Raw genomic sequence first — 20,882 nt, 5'->3', positions numbered from 1 at the left:
TAGTAATGATATCAAATGCAACATATACGGTATAAGTATATAGATAATAAACTATACGTTGCAAAGAGAGAGTATTACATGCGCAAATAACTCTGCGACTCTGCCGCTGTAAATAAATTAATACGATAAATCATATATCATGCCATACAGAATGTTTTTAGTTATCTGGAGCGATTATTTGTGCTCATTTCAACGAAACGTGCAAATGCGGGTTCGATTTAAAGCTCGAATTAATATGAAACATTTTGGTTTGTTTGTAGCTAATTAATATGTGTCTGTTGATATCGATCGCGTTCATTTAATCGTTGTGGCGCAATGATGCTTAATATTGTGTCAACTGTCGAATGTAATTGACTTACACTGACACATTCATATTTGATTGTGGTCGCAATATTTAATGCGCATTTTATTCCAGAGAGAGAGCGAGATAATTTTTTTTTTTTTCGATTAATTACCTGAACTAATTATGAATTATTAGTCTGCAATTTAATTTTCTCAACTTCTCGAAATAATGGGTTAGAGACGATTGTTGCACGGAAGCCTCCAATTGAGGCGAGAATTTCGTTTCAGTAGTAACAGTCGAGTCGAGTCAGACGTGTCGGAAAATACATTTTCCCACCTTAGAGTCGCTGTATTACCTGGCATAATGGATACAGTCTTAAGTGCTCTCAACACCCTGAACGTCCTGAGACCGGCCAGATTGCCGACTTCCATCCCGATGGTGGCATATCCGCTGGTAATCACCACGAAGTCCAACCAATTCCAGGGATTTCGTAGATAAGTGTACTTGTTCAGTATAAATCCCTTCGCTATTGATTTTATCACCATTTCCGCCGTGTATATGGCTAGGAAGATATATCTGGAACATGAGAAACACCGGATGCGTGAATTATTTCGGGACATTGGATCAGCGTGTACGGTACGATATTGATATCCTACAATCCGTTTGTTGAAAAGTCATAAAATTGTATACATATTGTGTTTTTGCTTGTCATTTATCATGTTTTTACACACGTTTATTTTATTACGAAATACATCAAAATTATCTTCTTTTTATAATTTTTTACTTTCAAAAAATTAAAGTGGAGATTTTTATTTTAACGTTTACAACATTTTAATAATGTTTTAGATAAAAAAAATGCAAATGCAAATGCAAATGCAAAATGTAAATTTTATGCCAATATTTAAATAATAATACTGAATAACAAAATTATCTTATAAAATCATCAATTTGTTATTCAATGCAAACAATGTTTTGTACATAGTTGACTAAGTAATATCCTTAAATTGAGATTGGATGCAAGTCTGGACTTGCGTCTATATAAATCATCTTGTCTTGTCCAACCACCTGTGCCGAATCGATCATGTTGAGTGTTACAGACTGCTAGCGATCAATATAACTTTTTCAACAGATACATCATGCTTATAAACAAAATTGCAATCTTATAAGAAATCTTAAATCGCCTATATTTTGTTACATATGTTAAAATATTATATAAGTTATCATACGGAAGCTATCGCAGAAAGAAATAGAGAATATTTTATTCTTTGAAATACTAAGAATAGAGTATTTGTTATACGATAAATTGTTATACGATAAAAATTTGCGCAAAATAACGGCTTAATTGCGATACTCAAGAACAACGCAAAATTTTCTTGCAACCATTCTTTTTGCGTTTTGACCTCTTCTGCGTTTGCAAAGAATTTTGACCCAATTCGATGGCGCCGGCGAGGAAGCGCACGAGCGGAGCGGATTTTCATCTGCACCTCGAACGTTGCGCCCCGCGGCATTTCGACCATCTCCGCGCGAATGCACAGGCACTGCATCGCCGTGTAACTCGGTCTGCATTCTGCTCGTGAAAGCATGGAATAACGGCGCGCCGGCCTTTGTTTCCGCTTTTGCGCGATGTGATGAGGTGCGCTCGGCTATCGCGTAGTTTGCGCGACCCGCAACGATCTTAATGAACATTTTGCATGAGTGCAGGATCATCGAGTGCATTTGGGTTATCGATGTTAAAGTGTTCCGTTGCTCAGAAACGATTAAATTAATGCAGCAGCACTGAAATCGGCGTTTCGCTGTAGGTAGATTTAATATTTTAGCATCGACGTTAATTAATAATTTTATTTAAGTATTTCAGATAATCTACTTTTCCTCTTTATTAAACTCCTCTCTTTTATTATTCCTCTTTATTAGATATCTGTTAATGAATTTTGAATGAAAATGAACCAAGTACTTTGCAAAACATATCTCAATCTCTCGTCTTTAAATGAGGCAGACCAATTTAGTTGCCGAGGCGAACTTTCAAGAGATCACTTATTCACCACCGTAAAAGCTCGTTAATCTGACACGCCTTCGCGACTCAAGTCGCACAGTTGTGGAAAATTATCGCGGGACATATTCGGCGGAAACGTGTTAAACGAATTGCTATCCGCAGTCGACGAGAAACTGTCATGAGTTACTCACTGGAGAATACTTAGCTTAAGAGGATTACATACTAAATGAACACATATGGAATAAACACTAGTTGTGTGGATATTTAAAGAGAACCCGTCAGTTCGCGTTAATTCTCTGAATGTCGCATTTCGATTGACTGACAAATTAATTAAAATTAAAATCTAGCTTAAGTCTGACGAATGATGACATATTTAATATTGGAATAAACAAATTTTTTAAATAAAAGAATCGGGTGATAATCACAGTGCAGTTTGTTGTTATAATTTTAAGTATTTCATGAAAACTGCTTTTTTATCACTAAAATAGAATAATAATTCTTTATATGTTTGACAATTAATGAAGATAAATTATTCTACGTAAAAAAGGAAAGAAAAGACTATCGATTTCACTAAACCAGAATGTTCCGAGATCGTAATAAAATGTTCATTAATGGTATGAACTGTACCAAACGGACAAATTGCGGCAATTTTACGATCTTATTTTATGGTTTGACGTCGACGCATAAGAATCAATGTAGAAGAATTTAATCTTGATTGTGATAAAACAATTTCCTGTAAATAATCCTCTACGGATCTATCTTTTGTACGAAAATGATTTACTTCGGCTATCATTTTAATGCATTTTTCTATTTTATAGCAATTATGCATATACCACTTAGAGTAATATTGCTACTATAATATTAAATAACAGATAATTATAAAAACAGAATTATAAAATAGAGGAAATTACCAGTGAGTGACTACTAACTTATTGATTGTTATAATTTATAACGATAGAGAATTTAATGGAAGAATTAAAAAATTCAGACTTGTTCACTCTAATTTAACATGATGCATTAATAATTATTAATTAATAATTTATTAAATTTTTAATTTAGTTTAGTTAATTTAGTTAATTAATAAGATATGTAATAATTAGGAACTTTTTGGACTGAAATTTTTAATATTGGGAACAAGAAGTCGAACACACATACATATATAAACAAACTTTAAATTTTCTCTAAGAAAAAATCGATTCCAAATTAGATAACTGAGAAATTCTAATTTCTTAATTCTGTGCAGTTTATAATATAAAATAATAATCTTGCATCTTTATTTTTGAAAAAAAATAATACTTCACATTAGAAGTGAGCGTCGATATTCAGTGAATGTTGATAGGTAATCGACCTGTCATTGCTACTGCATAATTATGAGGCACTAGTCTATACTTACTCGGCTTCCTCGACGGTTTCGGTCATGGCCAGGAAGACGCAATTAAGAAGTATAGTAGCCATGACCACGTAATCGAAGTACTGATTCGTACTCAGGAAGATACAGCACCGCCGTATAGGATTCCACGGGGAGAATATGAACCAGCTGTTGGTCGCCGTAAACCTGTGGATGTAGTTCTTGCGAAACCTTTTCGATACCACGCAGAACGTCTGAAACACAAATGTGGAATGCGTGCCTTATTATTTGTGTCTCAGATGTGAATTCTCTTTATCGGAAAGGGAAAATGGATTACACTAATTCCCTTGGATAATTATTTCCGAGATATACCACATGTGCCCCGCGGTTGTAGCACCATGTGCATCACACGACGGAGTTATAAGAGATTTGTTGCTTGAATTTTTCTCGCGAATATGTTGATTTTTTCAAATGCATTTTTTTAAATTGAATATCTCGTTAATATGGTCACAAATTAAACTTCTGTCTGAAACAACACAAGTTGGTATTATTTGAAAATAAGGTTTGTTTGTAAAGACGATTTATATTAAAATAAGCTTCTTAAAACTTAAAATATGCAAAATCATGAACTCACGGGTCTTGAGACCCAAAGGGCTGACGCTCAGGGGCTATTAATCTATTTAGGTCAGTCTAGCGAGAAGATCAGTAGCTGTTATTAGCGCACTATACATCGAGTAAAGCATATTGTATCCCACAAAATTTGCAAAACTTTACACAAAACATAAAATTATATACAAATTATTGGTACAGAAAATGTCATCTTTTTATAGATAAACAGTTCTTTCGGTACATTTTAGATTTGAATGGCTATATTGAGTTGATTAAAATAAGAAAATGCAAATATAAGTTATATTTGTAAAATTTGAAACCGCGTAACTTTTACGAAAACTGCTGTCAGAATGAATTAAATTTTGTTATCGAAGAAATTACCCCCCTTTATCCACGTTTCGCGAATTACAGTGAGATGCAACATGGCGTTTGCTCCGTTTTGCTGCTTAAAGCGAGGTGCTAAAACGGCGCAGCCTCCAAATGCGGCAGTGGGTCAACGCGTAATTATTAATGAGTTCTTTCGGCATTCGCTTTAACGTCGGTGGGGTATCTGCGTATTTAAGCGATAGTTTCGGTGGATGGTTTTGAACCAGCGTGCGACTATTCGATTATAAAGCGCTGATTTGTTAATTGTTTCCTCGATGACATATAAATCGAATTCTGTCACTTTTCTCGGAGTTTCTCATGCAACATTTTTATCTTCGAAAATATCTTGCGTTGACAGCAAAACTTTTTCGTTAATAATATAAGAATAAATTCACCAACTTCATGAATTATCCATGCAACTTCGGGTAGTAAAAAGAAATTTTTTCTAAAGAGTTATAAAAAATTAGTGCATCGTTTTCGGTGCATTCACGGCATAACAGAGCGAAGGCCAACGGCCTACTTTCGAGTCATCAGATGTGACGATGTGCCGTAGAAAGTGGAGCATGCTGGAGCCGGGATTATTAATCGAGGGTGTCGCGTCGCCTCAAGAGCCGGCTTGGTCTGAAAAATATGCGCGCAAAAATGACGCGCTTTGCAGCAGTTGTCGCGATTTGCATTGTTTAATCCTTCGCTGACTACCGTTCGCTTAATTTCAACGGCACGTATTTCTATGTGCGTCCGGCAACCATAAATTTTTGATTCCTCGGTAAATATTACTCTCACTTTTGCAATTAAGAGATTATATGCAATAAAAAGTTTCTCAGAAATAAGCGCACAAGTGGAGAATTTTGTCCTGGAAATGCTGGAATGTACTCAATAACTCTTGTGCTGCAATGAGCTGGAAATAAAGAAATTTCTCATGAACAAAGCTAGAAGAAGAATAAATCAACAGTAAGATCTTATTAAGCAGAATTTTAATTTTTTTAAATTTATCTTTAATTTTTGAGATATTATGCTACAAAATAAATTACAAAAAAAATGGCATTTAATCATACTTTGTTTGAAAAAAAAAAACGACATTAGAAGCAAAGATATAAGCATTATTTAAAAAAAATGCATGAAGTCGACATTTTGTCGACTAAAAGATAAAAACTGAAGAATTTATTCTGAGAGAAATACCGGGCGAAGAATAGATCTAGTTTATGTTGGAATTTCAACAAGTGGAAATTGGCACAAATTCCAGTTTTAATAGCTTAATTTAAGGATATTTATTTCACACTCAAATGACACAAGACGTTAACGAACGCAATTACTTCTTTTTTATTTTGATTAATTATTTAAATGTAATAAAAAAAGTAAACAAAAATATTACATAATACACCATTATGACAATGTTAAATAAACGTTACGAAAATGGGAAAAATATCCGTGAAATTATTTATATGCATTAATTTTAAATGCATCGCGGAAAAAAACTACTTTGTTACTTTATTAATTTGCCTAATCAGCTCATTTTCGTCTCAAATTTATCTAAATTTAAATCGTTATAAAACGAGAGATTAATCTCAAGCGTAACATTGCCTTTTTGCTTAATTAATCTTCGTTAACTCAGCTAGTTTATCAACAAAGAGTTTATCAGCCTTCCTTTCTGACCGTTCTAAGTGCGATCGACGCGTCAAGCGGGAAACTATTTCTGTTGCTAAAACACAAATGAAAGCGGTCGATAATCGTTTTCGCGGCTTTTTTTCTGTCAAAAACTTTGTTTAACCGATCCTTGGCTTAACGACCTCGTTTTACGAACACAAACTTATTTGGAGCTGGAAGTGTGGCGTTCAGAGGTGTTGAAATTCGAGATGATGATATCAATCGGATCGATTGACTATAAAATAATGGCTTCATTACAGTCGGTACGTAAATTACGGTGATCCGTTTAGTGATCGTTTTGCCGATGAAATGTGTAATCAATCGTTTATCAATAATCATTAAAAATGAATTAAGAATAAATTTTTTAATTTATTAAACTTTATTAATTAATTAAACAATAATAGGTTATGTGATAATGTGAATGCAAACGATGTGACTCGAGTCTTTTCTATTTCTCAGACATAACATCGTAACTTGATGCGGTATATCCAGATCATAAATACGTAGATATTATCACTTACGCGGATGTTAGTTATGAACATAAAGGATAATGTTTGTTGATTGCTCGATTTAGCGCCTTTAACCCTTGGTTACTTGACCTTGCATTAACCGAGCCCGGCTATAATCAGCAGTTAACCCATCTAACACGTACTAGATTAGACTGCATCCGTGTTTAGATTATATCTAAATAGGTACCACGCGGCTCTTTCCCACCGTTCTAGAAATAGTTTGGAGAAGTCTCTATAATTTTCACACACGAAACGTTGTGCGATTGACGCAAATTACTCTTTTCTCATTTCGTAAAATAAAGGAAATTTAAGGAAGAACCTAATACAAAATTGTAAGCGTGGCATTAAAATATCAATGCCTTTCCTCAAATACAGAATATTTTAGCATCAATTAACTAGAGATTGATCAAAAAGATTATGCATGTGTAATCGAGAGTGAAATATGTCATATTTATATTTTTAGAAATTTTATTGCCAAATGGATATCATTTTATATTCTTTGGTCATCCACAATACCTTAACAATACTTAAAGTTCTGAATATGCATAAATAAAAGATAAACCAGAGATAGTATATTCAAGCCATTTGAATTATGCGGGATATAACATTTTACTTTACAATTTTAAATATCTTTAAATATTGATCCTTTATTTTCACCTTTTTATTTTTGATCGAATGCCTATTAATACTTTATGCGAACTATTAAAAAATTTAATTTGTTAAAATTACCCATAATTCTTGAACATTGTGTGTCTCTACGTTAACGATCCCTAAATCCATTCTCGACTAGACTTTGTCAATCGGATATTTATAACAGGTCGAGTAAGGTGTGCTGTAATCAGCGTAAAAGCACATTTTCCGTATATTTTTGTTTCTTTCCATTTATCTTTTGTCCTCATTCTCCGTCCGCCACCCTATGTCTGCATTTAACCGCCATTTAAGATAGCTTCCGTTTTTGGTGTCAATTCCGGATCCGCGCACAGTCGATTCGAGTCCGTGCCAGCCAATTTCCGGGAGAAGGAGGGAGTTGCGCTATTTTTTGCTATTTTTTTTTATACCTTTTTGAATAGCCATTCGTTTGAATGTCGGCAGGCAACACGACCATCATCACCGTCGCCCTGCCGCTACTGGGAATCGGCCGGGCTTTTTGCGGCGTCGGTCGGGTCGCGACGTTTCCGCGCGCTGCAACGGCTAAATATCGATCCGCGCCTTGAATGCTCCGCACGAGCAACACGTGCACCAACCAAGCCGACCGACCAACGGCCGACCAACCAGGTCAACGTCGGGCGCGAAGTGTCGCTTCGGCTCTCACGTATATACCTGTTTTAGATAAATAATACATGCGTTTCCACCGGAAACATGCCGTTGCGCACAATCCAGTCAGCTTCGATGAGTTCGCGATCGGGCAACATCAATGACTTTTTTCCAGAGAACTTAAAGAGCGCTGTATTATACAATTTAAATTATTGCATATGTTAACGATATTGATCGTTCACATTTGTCAACAAACAATATGAGACGGCAATTTAACAAGATAGTTTGTTAAGAATTTAAAAAAATCCCATTGTGAGGAATCAAGGATTAATTAATTATATTATATCATGATATTTAATTGTGATTACGAAGTAATAATAGAAAAATTGCGGAAATTATATTAGAGCAAAATATAAATTTGTCAAGCAAATATTTGTTATTTTCTTATATTCAAAATTATGCTTCAATTTTGAAATTGTTCGCAATTATCTGTCTTTTAAGTGGTATTTTACATTTTGTAAACTTACAAGTTTGAAATATGTAGAGTATCAGGAAAGTTTCGGTCATATATCTGTTTCGTTTTATGTATCAAAGTCGTTCGTGTTATGTATTAGTATTACTGATACGTTTCTGGACAGAGAATTCCTTCGTATTTCATCAGTTCGAATCGGTTGTTGGCCAAGTCAAGGTGATAGCGCAATTCAAGATAGTGATATTATAATAGTTTTATTAATTAAACTTTTTTTGGTCAAAGTGCTACATAAAATTTAAAGATCTGATTCTATTTTTTTATACAAATACAATAATAATGTCTAGATACACAGACAGGCTAAAAGTTTGCCTATGCAACTTATTACAATTTTACTTTATCACAGCAGTGCCGCGATACTTAATTAGATACATAATTAGATACTTTGAGATAGATGAAGAGGTACACAGTTTTCATGAAAGTTATTTGCGCTATATAACTATACTAAAAATAATGGAGGAGGTTATAAAAGCAGATGTCTTTAATCTTTACCATTAATATTTACGATACACTTTGCCAATACAGTTTTAATTGAAATATATTATTTGTCTAATTTTATATTTTTGACTAAATCTGAATGTAATAAATAATGTTCCATTATTTATTAAATTATACTGTGAATAAAATTACTCTCTTAAATTATTTGTGATACATTATGTGAGGTATGATACATTAACGGTTTCCACTGGATTTTGAATTTTCGTTAAACAAATTTTGTTTATTTGTTTCGATATAAATATTATTAAATACCGTTATAAGACGTCGAACACCGCGTCGCGAATAAATGTATGTGCGAAATGTATTAATCTGGAATCGGTAGATCGAAATTTAATGATGCGTGAAATTCTGGATGAAAGAATGCTGTATTCAATATGCGGTTTTGGATGTAACGCCTGATTTTATCTCAATACTTCGATAAGTTTCAAGATATTTCTACACGTAAAGTGAGGTGAGCTAAATTTTTAAACATAATGATAACATATATACGCAGTATTTGTATTTTTTATAATATTAATTTTATTTCTCATGATAAATTTTATTTATCATGTTTATTTCACCTTTTGCAAAATCTTAGAAGTGACAATCTTTTAGTAGTCGATATAGTGTTTACGTATTTAAATACAGTGAAAGGTTGCGCTGTGGAATTGTGAGAGCGTCGACGTCTTGTCGAAACGAAACAACAATAGAGTCGTCGTCTAATAAGAAAAGTTGTCGAAAGTAATGATACGTGTATTACCGATAAAGATGGATCTAATATAAAAATTATTTTTACTTTCGTCATAAAAATTGCTACAAACTTATCAAATGGTCCAATACTTAGATTTATAATTAAGATCTTTCTGCTATATTTTTCTGATAATAAAAATAATTGCAAGAGTACGGTGCGTACATGACTTTTTCGCGTATCATCCAAATAAGAAAAATATTGGTGAATCGAAAAATCGCCAATATTTTTGTTTGTAAACAAGATAAATGCACAATTGCAATCATTATGACAATATTAAAGCATTATCACTTGTATTTGGGACAAACGTGTGTTATTTTTGGATCATCGCGCGCTACGTCGCTCGACATTATGTGACGCATTCATGTTGCACCCCTCAAATGCATCATGCGGACACGCGGCCGCTGCAAAGTGCGCGTGTCTCTGTGTGTTTAGCATAAACTGCGGTCAAATTACCGGACCGTTCCGAGTGCAGTTTAACTAAAACATTCTGCATCAGGCATACATGGTCTGGAATTAATGCCGCGCCGAATACAAAGCTTTGTCGTCGCGATAATAGAAGGCATCGACTGAACATCGATAATGTGAAGGAAAATTACTGAAACGATCATGGATTTCTTTTAAAACATATCCCCGTTTCTTAAACAGGTTTTTTAGATTTTGCAGTCTATCGAGTTCTTGAAATTCGAAAGTTTTGTTTTTGTCACTTTTTCTCTGATAAATTGCACAATTATCAAAATGCGTAAAAAAAATCAAAAGTACATAAAGCAACGTAATTAGAATGTAAAATATTTTGTAAAAACAGTAGAAATAATCTACAAGAAGATAAAGAATGATTCAATGAAAAGGATAGGAACAGCAGGAAGAATCTTATTGACGTTCGAAGCATGTGCTTATCGAAGGTATAAGCGATCGGCCGTTTATAGTGACTGAACCGAAAAATCATTTACTTTATCGCAAGTTTCTCCGTCGAGGTGTTTTACGACGAGATCGATCGTCGCTTGATTGCATTCTCAAGCCTGATTCACACAGCTGATGATCGTCTCTGATCATTCACAAGTCAGATGACTTTTCTTTCAAAGATGATGATAAACATGAAATAGAAATTGAAAACACTGCATAATTTCTCTAAATTAAATTATCGTTGTTTTACAGAAAAATTATAATAGTAATATTCAAGCGGAGTATAAATAAAAATAATGCAAACGCTCAAAAGAAAATGAATCTTACAAATCACAATTTTGCATAAAACTTTTGCATTAACAGCTTAGAAGAACATAGCACTAATAAATTTCTTTTTTCTTCTTTTAAGAAAATTTTTTATAAGATATTCAGCTTCTAATCGCGCATGAATTCGTCTTTAGATCCGCAGGATGAGCTGGCGTCGTTTCGACGGCGCGATAAGCGCGGCTGTGCTCTTTCGACGATGCGACGATCGCGTTTCGCGATTTCTATATACGAGCGATGACGAGATTTCTTTTTTTTTCCCCTTTTTGAAGATTTTTAATCTCACCGAAATACGTGACCGGGGTCGCAAAAAGTCCGAGGTGGACGATTCTGATAACGGCAGTTTTTCCGCCAAACCTGCGAACGGGTTACGGCGACATTTTTATGAGAAGCAGTTTGCTTCGAATAAAGTTTATCTGCAGTTACTCGTAAAATAAAGTATACATGTACATAAAAAATATATTCACTTAACAGATAAACATGTTTACATATAAACTTTAAATAAGAAGACGATTTTTCAATCGTATTTCTGGTATTTCCTTCATGCATTATTTTGGAACGAAAAAACTATTTGAGACAAAAGTTAATTTTTTCTAAACAATGTTTGTTAAAAAATTAATGAGAATGTTTACAATGTGCAATTACTTCAAACTTTGTGAGACTATAATTGGCACAGTAACAAGGAATGTATAAGTATATAATGGCACCTCAGCCGGGACAATTACGCGCAACTGTAAGAGTAGTTAACACGTGTAATAATAGCCGTTGGTGACTAAAAGTAAACCAGACGGTGTCTAAGATCGATCTAGCGTAAAGTGACGGTACTTGGGGGATTCAATAGAGTATAGATAATCACGTCACTTGTGTAATAGGATTCAGAAATAATGTGAAAATAAAATTAACAATTCTTCAAATCAATAATTCTTCACGAATATCGATCCGGCTGAATCATGCAATCGTCGCTATTTATGGGCACAAAGAGCAAGCGATGGCTACGCGATAATCCTGAATCATAGAAGTTTAATCGAGCACGATGGAAGTCTTGCCACGAAAAAGTCTCAGCGACGATCATAAAGTTTTGAAAATTTATTTAGTGGGACAAAACGGTGGACGAAGGAAGTGCTTCGTACTTATGAATGATTTGAAATTGATAATTTTTCTTTTCTATTGAAAAAAAAATGTTATTATATTTAAAGTCATTTTATCTGTGGTGATAGTTTTATCTATTTAATCAGCTGGCGTCCCTCATATTTGCTTAGATGCATTCTCTTTAAGTGGAATTGTAATGTCATATTAAACGTCCATTGTTGTCATTATTATAAATTGCAAGTATAAAATTATATATACATTATGTATATATAAACACTTGTAGAAATATGGAAAAGAATGTTAATTCTTATAAACAAATTTGTTTCGAAAATTTGTTCAAAGACAGAGTGGAAAGCACGCGGTGAAATCAATATTCCATCAAGCGCGATCAAGAGGTTTAAGCGAGTTTGTCACGCGGCAAAATTATACATTCCATCAGCTGCGATAGAGTGGAAGATAAAATAGGTCGCGGTCGAAACACACGTTGCGCGCGTCTCCGTAAATGTGCCACGCTGTATACTATTTGTGTGCGCGTAGGTGCTAGTAACGGAGAGGGGTACGATGATAAAGGGACAGAAGGGGTCGAGACGAGGGACGATGGGAAAAACAGAAAGGGTGGTTGGAGCGCGGCGGTGGAGGGTAGCGGTAGGCGGAGCGTGTGATTCTTTCGTTTCTCTCACCCGTGTGCAATTTCAGCGCAATGCACCAACTGCTAGATCGGATGAGCCCGTAAGATTGCCGCGCGCACCCTAAATAATAGAAGCATTAGAAGCACGGTGTTTCGTGCCGAGACGTTCGTTCTAGATTTCGCAGCCACCTCAAGGGAGAGGAGCGCGCGCTTTCCGCTTCTCGCCCGATATATTTGCCCAAACTTCCGTTCTCGAGGAGCGAAACTGTTGCTTGTTATTTCCGCGCAACTGGCCCGTCGTTTTTCCGGCGGGGAAATTTTGCACGGGACGGACGGATAATTTAAAATTCAAATTACTGATATTTGCGCGTAATCCTTTTTCTATACGATGGGTTTATTTGGACCGATTTAATCCCTCGCTTTCCTGCCGAAGCCGCTTTTGCGCCAGCTCTTTATCATCGAAATTATTCGAATGATATATGGACCTTATGATATGAAATCTGGGAATTTCGAGCAACGCTCTGCTCTCTCGTAGAATGAAATATTGTTATCTTTTATAATATTATAAGTAATTATTCTAAAAGGAATCTATTTAGATTATAATAAGTAAACAGTAAGATTTCTGTATTAAGATAACATTCATTATTGAATCGAGTTCAAATTTCTTCTCAAATTAATTTTTATCAAGTGGTACTTTTGACATTAAAAAGAAAAGTTTTTTATCATGTTCTGTTGCTTGAAACAGAAACGATAGCTCTGTCGATTGTAACTTTTGTCAGAGATCAGCAGAGATTTGTGCTCAATTTCTTCGACAAAGATATATCTTCATAAAGTGCACGCGAAACACGAATGAGTCGTAAATAATTTGGCGAGAAAAACAGAAGGATCTTTCGGTAATGGTCGCGCCAGTCGGGGTCGACTTCCCTCCATATTTGTTTATTTCAAACTCCGAGCGCTCTATTTCCCACGATGTTGCCTCGCAAAAACTTGTTTGCGGAGAATGTGATATATAGAGTAAACAGTGTAATATGATAGACCCTTCAATAGGATAGCAGAAATCTCGTCAATATAAAAGCAGATAAAATGTCATTGCCAATCAAGTTGTCATTGCATAAAATTTAATATTTAATATCGCAATATTGAAGGTATTATATTAAAATATGTATTAAAGCAAAAAATTGTTTTACTGCTGCGAAAATACATATTGCATTACAGTATTTAAAAAATTTCATGTCAATAGGAATTATGGCTTTTGAAGGTAATGTGTGGACCAGTTGAACATATTTGCTTTTTCGTAAAATTTTCGGCAAGTAACATTTAAAAGCCATAAGTCACGCATCGTGCAAATATGTATGACTTTACTATTACCGCGCTCTGATTTTCACAGTATCAAAATTTCAACAAAAAATTTTCCGAAGAGCTGCAGCTTAATCAATATCACATATTATTTACACGCTACAGTCAGTGATGTTTGATTAAAAATTAATTAATTTGGAAGTAAAAAAAAAGTGTCGACAAAAATAATAGGGAGAAAAAATCATTGATTTAGAAAACGTCGATATTTGCAATATTCGACAAAGGAAATAAGAAAAATGCCAGATTATTCTTTTCTCAAAATAATATTCGAGTTTACGCTTCGGTAATTTCGCAATCGGCGCTCATCATTTCGGCGTCTTGCAGACGGCGCCGTGTTTCCCTTCAGCGAAATTTCTGTCGGCAGTTACATCGCGTTACGTCGCGACGTAGGGGAAGATAATAAGCTCGGTACACGCAGGTATGTGAGACTGAACGGCGGCTCGCGCATCGACCGCAACTACTGCGGCGTTCCATATACTTTGCAACTATTTCCTAGCCTGTCCTTCTCCATCGAATCCGCAATTGAGTGATGACATTCACATTTTAAAATGATGAGCTCTATACAGATGTGATATGAAAAATTATAAGAATATATTGTAGAGTAATGAAAACTATGACAAGATATTGAGAGATACATTACTTTCAAACTCAGTATTGGCAAAAATATTGACGCACGGATTCCGCATAAATTTAAGTTGAATGATAAAAACAAAACAGTTATAATATGATAAAAATTATATAAAATAAAACTTAATGCAATGTATTATATGTTTTAAATCTGGTTATAATTTGCTTGTGGCTAAATTGAGTATATATTTAATAAAACGAGAAAATTATACATAAGAAAAGCGCTGGAAAAGAGAATTGTCCAATGGTGCTCTGATCTCCGACCAAGAGGTCCAAATGGGAAATAATGGTCTCTAGCTAACTTCGCTGGTCTCTCGATGGTCTTTGGTACGAGATACTTCAATTACTGAGAACATGTTGCTTATTCTAGAACTCGCTTAAACTGAACTTGCTTTTAAATTTCTAATAGAATACTTATTCACTTCTCCGTTTGTTTTTCTCTCTCTTTTTTTCTTTCTGTCGTGTGTTCTTTCCGTATTCATCTCTGTTTTATTTTCTTTATCCTTTATCTTTATTTTTTTATCTCCCTGTCTCTCTCGATATGCATTAATGTGTTGATATTTGTTTTCTGTTTGTTTGTTTTTTTCTTATTTGTTACAGTATCTGATCAGTCACTGATCGGATTAAGGGCAGAAAAATATACGTTAACTCTTCCAATACTTACATTCTGATACTACTTTTTGTGTAAAGAAAAAATAACTTTATATATGTATAATAAGCATCAATTTATGATATCGGGGATCGTAAAATTGCTTAGAAAGTTTACTTTTTTAAAGTGTGGTAGCTTTCTGCAGCACATAAATTTATATATAACATTCGCTTAGTGGTTCTTTCAAAGACTCGTAAAAGTTTCGTGTTTCTTCAACTACGCTCAATATAAGCAGCCATATTTATTCATTTTTGCTCCGTTCTACCTGTCGATTCAAACAACATAACGTTACACTGTGTGTAGAGAAGAGATCGATAGTGTGCTTTGAGAAATGTATATGATTACACACAAAGAGTGTTGCAAACCGACCGAATTGTCTTATAAAAGGAACCGTGTATAAAATCGTAAAGTAAACTTGCGAAAAATGTATCGCTAAAACTGCCCCCAAAAATACGTTGCGTTAAACGGACGATTAACTTGACGGCTATTCTTGCTTCAAAAGACATAGATATAAGTGGGATTTTTTTTTTTATTGGCAACTTTGTTGACGAGTTTACAATGTTGATACGGCTCGGAATGGCGCGTGTCTCGGCGAACAACACGCACGCAATAATTGGAGAAACGTGTCAAAAAGTTGCGCCGACACGCTTCACGCAAATGTAACATGCAATTCTTTGATATTACTCGGTCGCTGCAAACTGCCGTTTTCATATTGCCTCGCTTTGACGTCTAAATAACACGTGGAAATATTCGCAGCATCTTCAATGGCGTGTAATACAGTGATCAAAATTAATGCCATCGTGTAAACATAAAAATAAATATACGTTAATGCTAACTTCTAAATAATATATGATACTTGCGGGAGCTTTGATACACTGGGCATAGTTTTATATTCCGTGATGCATAGTTAAATTAAATTTTATGTCGTTATACCACAAAGTTAGTACATGTACATATGTGTACGCGGAATAAAAAAAAGCAGAGATAATTACTGCTATTCACTGGTGACACACATATTTTTCTTGACAACATTCTTCTTTATATTGATGTCCTCGGCATATTTATTAAGACTATTTTAATTTTTTAAATAAATTTTATCAATTTGTCACGCTTTCTCAATCAATAAATAATTATATAACTTTGTAAGGATATTATATAAATAATAAATAATAACAGAAATTTTTAACTATCTTTTTCAACAACATAAATTTCATTAGAAAGAAGTAAGCATCAACTTAGCAATAAATAAATGTAATTAAATATCTTTATTATTTAATACAATTTACCGTCTGTATAGAATTGTTTTAATTATTTCGCAAATAATAATACGTGAATGCGCATTGTTTTTACGTAAAGTTTGATTATGCATGACGTATTTCTGAACAACGCAAAACAAGATTAGCCGTGTAATCACCGTGTGGGTGAACCGTATACGACATTAACGTCCAAAGTAGAAAAGCGCGTTGAGTGAAGTAGCCGGCAACAAAAAACTGCTTTGTTTAAGCCCTCTTCTCAGATTTTCCATTTTCGTATGTCACGGAATAAAGTGCTGACCTACTCGGTGAATTCGGTCCTGACACTAATTAATACTATGGGCACCACCGTGCGCAAAAAGTGTATACGGGAAACGGCACTCGGTGTAATCCGTCCAGCGAGTTTATCTGAAAAACGTACAAGTGAAATGCGTAATTGTTATGATACATTTAGTGCTGGGTGGTTTTTTGCGTGCGTTTGCAAAAAAAAGGAAAATAAAAAAATATTTCATTAAAAGAGTAGAGCGACGGAGTTCACTGTGATGTAGTCAGAAAATTGCACGGGTAAAATTGACGATCTGATATATTTAATGATCGTAAAAAATTTGAAATCGAAAGGCTTGAAAGTAATCAATATTGAATTGAAATAAAGCCGTATGAAGTAATGGTTTTATAAAATATCACGTGCGATTATTTTTTAGCATTTATATGCACTTTATTGTAAAAAATTAATATCGACATTTTATGATCACTGTAGATTGTAATTCTTAAATCATAATATATTACAAAATAGTTTTATTGTATATATAGTTCGCTGAACATACTCGTAATAAAAGTGGATTTTGCAAAATTCTCATATAAAAGAATATGATAATATTCTTTCCATAATACTATTTCCATTAAATAATTTTAATGGTACAAAGCAAAGTGACCTTGCTGGTTTATAGCGTAAAAAAAGTACGCGTTTTATTAGACGTTATCGCGTAGTAAAATTGAATTTGTTTCATTAAAAAATTTGTCCTCTTCAGTAACATTTTCGCGAAATATCTTGTCAAGAATGTAATAATTTTTATTTTACAACTTTGTTTTAAAGTATCAGTTCTAAAATTTACTTATTATTTTTTATGGCACCGTCGTAAAATAATGTAGTTCTTTTTTTATAATGTAGTTATTATTCTTTATAATGTAGTTATTATATATATATATATATATATATACTTCTCTTTTATAATACAGCAATGACAAAACAACTGCGTTATTTCAATAAGCAGTACATTGTAACTGTTATACATAGCATTTGATAGCCAAGTTATATATTTAATAGCCAAGTTATCAAATATGACAATTGATAGTGTAACGGTGAGATGTAATAATTAAATATTTATATATATAAAAAAATTGTCGGTAGATAAATTAAAAAATTTATAGACAGAATGTGATGATAATAATACACATTCATATCGCTGTACGTCCGTCGTCTCTGTTGTGAACATTAGCATTTCAATCGTTGTAATACACAGACTCATATGTCTGATTACAAGATGGTATTAACTACTGCGCGTGGGCGGTGCGAGCTTCTACCTTTCCACTGCGCAATAGAATGACAGTATTGTCGGTCATAACATGAATCTGCCCAAGAAAATTACATACCCGGATAGATGCTGTATAAAAGTCACCCGCAGTTGTATATCACAGTGCCGCAAAAGCATATGTTAGCAAAAATCGAAGGTCCTTGTCTACTTTTATGTGTAATCCTGTAGTACGTAAAATGGCTTAGGTCATATGCATTCATAAAATGGCATTATATAGATTGTTGACAAAAGTAGTTATTTTATATTGATAATGAAAACAAAATTGTATGAATATTGCTTTGCTAATTTAAAAAAAATGTTTTTTATAAAAACTAGCAGATTCAGTCATCCTTCAAATTAATCTTGTTATATTTACTGTTATATTTACTTATTGTATATTTATTTATTGATCACTTCGAGTTCATAAAAATACTATCATGCGATGCAGGGAGTCTTTTCTTTAAGCTAACAGCTATTAAATTACGTTGCCAGCTATGTGCCAACTAAGTCGAAAGTATTTCACGTCGAAAACTTTTGGAGTCCACGCGTTTATTATAAATTAGGCATTTTTTGCGTTCAATGTTAAAACTCTACACATGTTTCTGATAGTTGGAAGGCTAACTTGGATAACAGTTTTATCCTGCACGCATGTATTTGTGACATTGAAAACTTTTTAGTGAAACCACTACAACCACGAATGTGGCTATATTTGGAAAGAAAACTCATTTCATTTGTAAGCTCGTTTATTCAATTGTATAAATAATTATATTTTATAGATAATTAGACACTGATTATATATATATAATCTATTGCTAAATTTTACATAGATTCTATGTCATAGAATTAAATTTTCATTTTCGGCAATGAAAATTTTATCAACTTATTATGGCTCGCATTTATTGACATTAACGAAAAGATATTAATCATTAATATTTTGAATTAATTATTAATTATTGATATTTTAAAATATCAATTACAACTTTACATTGCAATATTTCCACTTTAATCATTTATCTTATATCTGCGTATCACATGTCACAAAACCGCGCGTCGAAAGCTTCCTGAACTCACCGCAAACAAACCAAAACTCCAGTGATTGTTGTAACCTGTATAAGCAGATTCTAACTTGTTACTATATCCAAAGCCGCACGTTAAACCGTGTCGTCGCTTCGAGAGAGTTCTATATATCAAACGTTTCATCGATATAGTCGAGTAACCTTGTATGAATTGTTGCTTATAGTGTCGAGTGATGCTTTTAATTCTTTTTAATTCTATTTTTTAACAAAGATATGCTACTATAAAGTACAGTTGCTCTGATCATTATATAAATCGTCGTAAAGTGATGTGAAAATTCAAGATATATGTAGATACTCACATGTTATTGAGGAAACGAGATAATTGAAATCGCATTTGAAACCCCTATTATTCCTATCGCCTTCCTTGCTTTTCCGCGATATTGAAAATCCTCTCGGAAAGTTGTCCGACAGAAGAATACGACCATGTGACATGAATTTATTAGAGATCGCGCTCTTTATCTTTCCATTACAAAGTGAAATGTTCAATGTTTTCCGAGTGTAGTCGGCGCTTAAAACCATTGGCGTGTTTCGAAAAGAGTTTTTATATATAACAGCAGCTATAAGCAGATAAACGTCAGTTTCGGAAGATAAGCATATAACGTAAACGTTTCGTTTTATGAAAGGATAATAAAAAGATACATATATTTTGCGAACCTTTTACTAAATTTCTTCATATAAAATGCGGACCATTTATCACTATTAAGGGTCGGATCACTATTAAATTCGAAGTTTTTCTTTTACATTATTTCATTTTATATGATTCTTTTTAATATCTTGTTACTTCCACTAAGTTTTTTTAGAAAAGTAAACCAATAGGATAGCTTTTTATATTATTTGACTTAAATTTCATTAAAAGTGGATCTTGTTGTTTAGTTGTATTTTTAGTGCTTTATTTATTACACACTAAAGAAAGGAGGACGTAAGAGAAATATGTATCTTGCCGATTACTTTCTTGGACACTTTGACGTTTCTGAAATCTGGTTTTCCTTGCTACGAAGATATCTCGGGGCCGGGTTGCAATCCTGGTCCATCAGAAGAGCAGGTTCTTTTCAACGAAAACGCGCATCTCGCAGCCTGCCTTTTGCCACGTCCTGCTGTCTCTCGCCGCTCTTTCATCCGGGCGTCCCGACGTTGGATATATCGTTATAACGCTCTACCGTCTACGTACGCGCGAAATGGATCCCCGTTATCCCATTGTGAGGAGATTTCCAATAGACCTCGTCAGCGTCCCTTTCACACGAGACTTCACAACGGCTGTTTGCATTCGGCCGCGCACCGGTAAAGCTACAATATATATCGCGGGGCTGCGTTATACACTGTCGAATCGTATCGCAACGCTTACGTGCCTCGCGTAGCAATGGAAAACCCACGGAACGCGCGCCCGTTCCCTGTTGTACTATAAATAAAATGATTTAATTAAATCAGCAATGTGCCGCATCGCTGATCGTCACCGCGTCACCCCCGATTGTGCTAAATCGTACTACGATTGCTGAATGCTCGATATGCATTTAGGATCCGTGACATCTATTATTGTCACATAACCGATTTATAATTCTCTATCCGTACGAGAGTCTATTTATAACCGTTAAGAGACGTACATTGACTCTTCCTCGAGTATCTTAATAGATAAAATAAAAAATTTATCATTA

The 20,882-nt window shown here is 34.1% G+C and overlaps 1 protein-coding gene across 2 annotated transcripts in view; it reads right to left on the bottom strand.

Annotated features, from left to right (window-relative positions):
* The window catches only part of LOC105679779 (Na channel protein 60E), a 70,434-nt gene that overhangs the window by 32,963 nt on the left and 16,589 nt on the right, over nt 1-20,882 (bottom strand). For both annotated transcript variants that reach the window (XM_067361268.1, XM_012380027.2), the window contains exons 2-3: nt 3,667-3,875; nt 639-859 (exon numbers count right to left, since the gene is read on the bottom strand). In XM_067361268.1, coding sequence (XP_067217369.1) covers nt 639-859; nt 3,667-3,875 — 430 coding nt within the window. The remainder of the gene's footprint in view (nt 1-638; nt 860-3,666; nt 3,876-20,882) is intronic.

This window comes from Linepithema humile, chromosome 1 (assembly GCF_040581485.1).
Source record: "Linepithema humile isolate Giens D197 chromosome 1, Lhum_UNIL_v1.0, whole genome shotgun sequence".
NCBI classification, from domain to species: domain Eukaryota; kingdom Metazoa; phylum Arthropoda; class Insecta; order Hymenoptera; family Formicidae; genus Linepithema; species Linepithema humile.
This window is presented reverse-complemented; position numbering and strand designations above follow the sequence as displayed.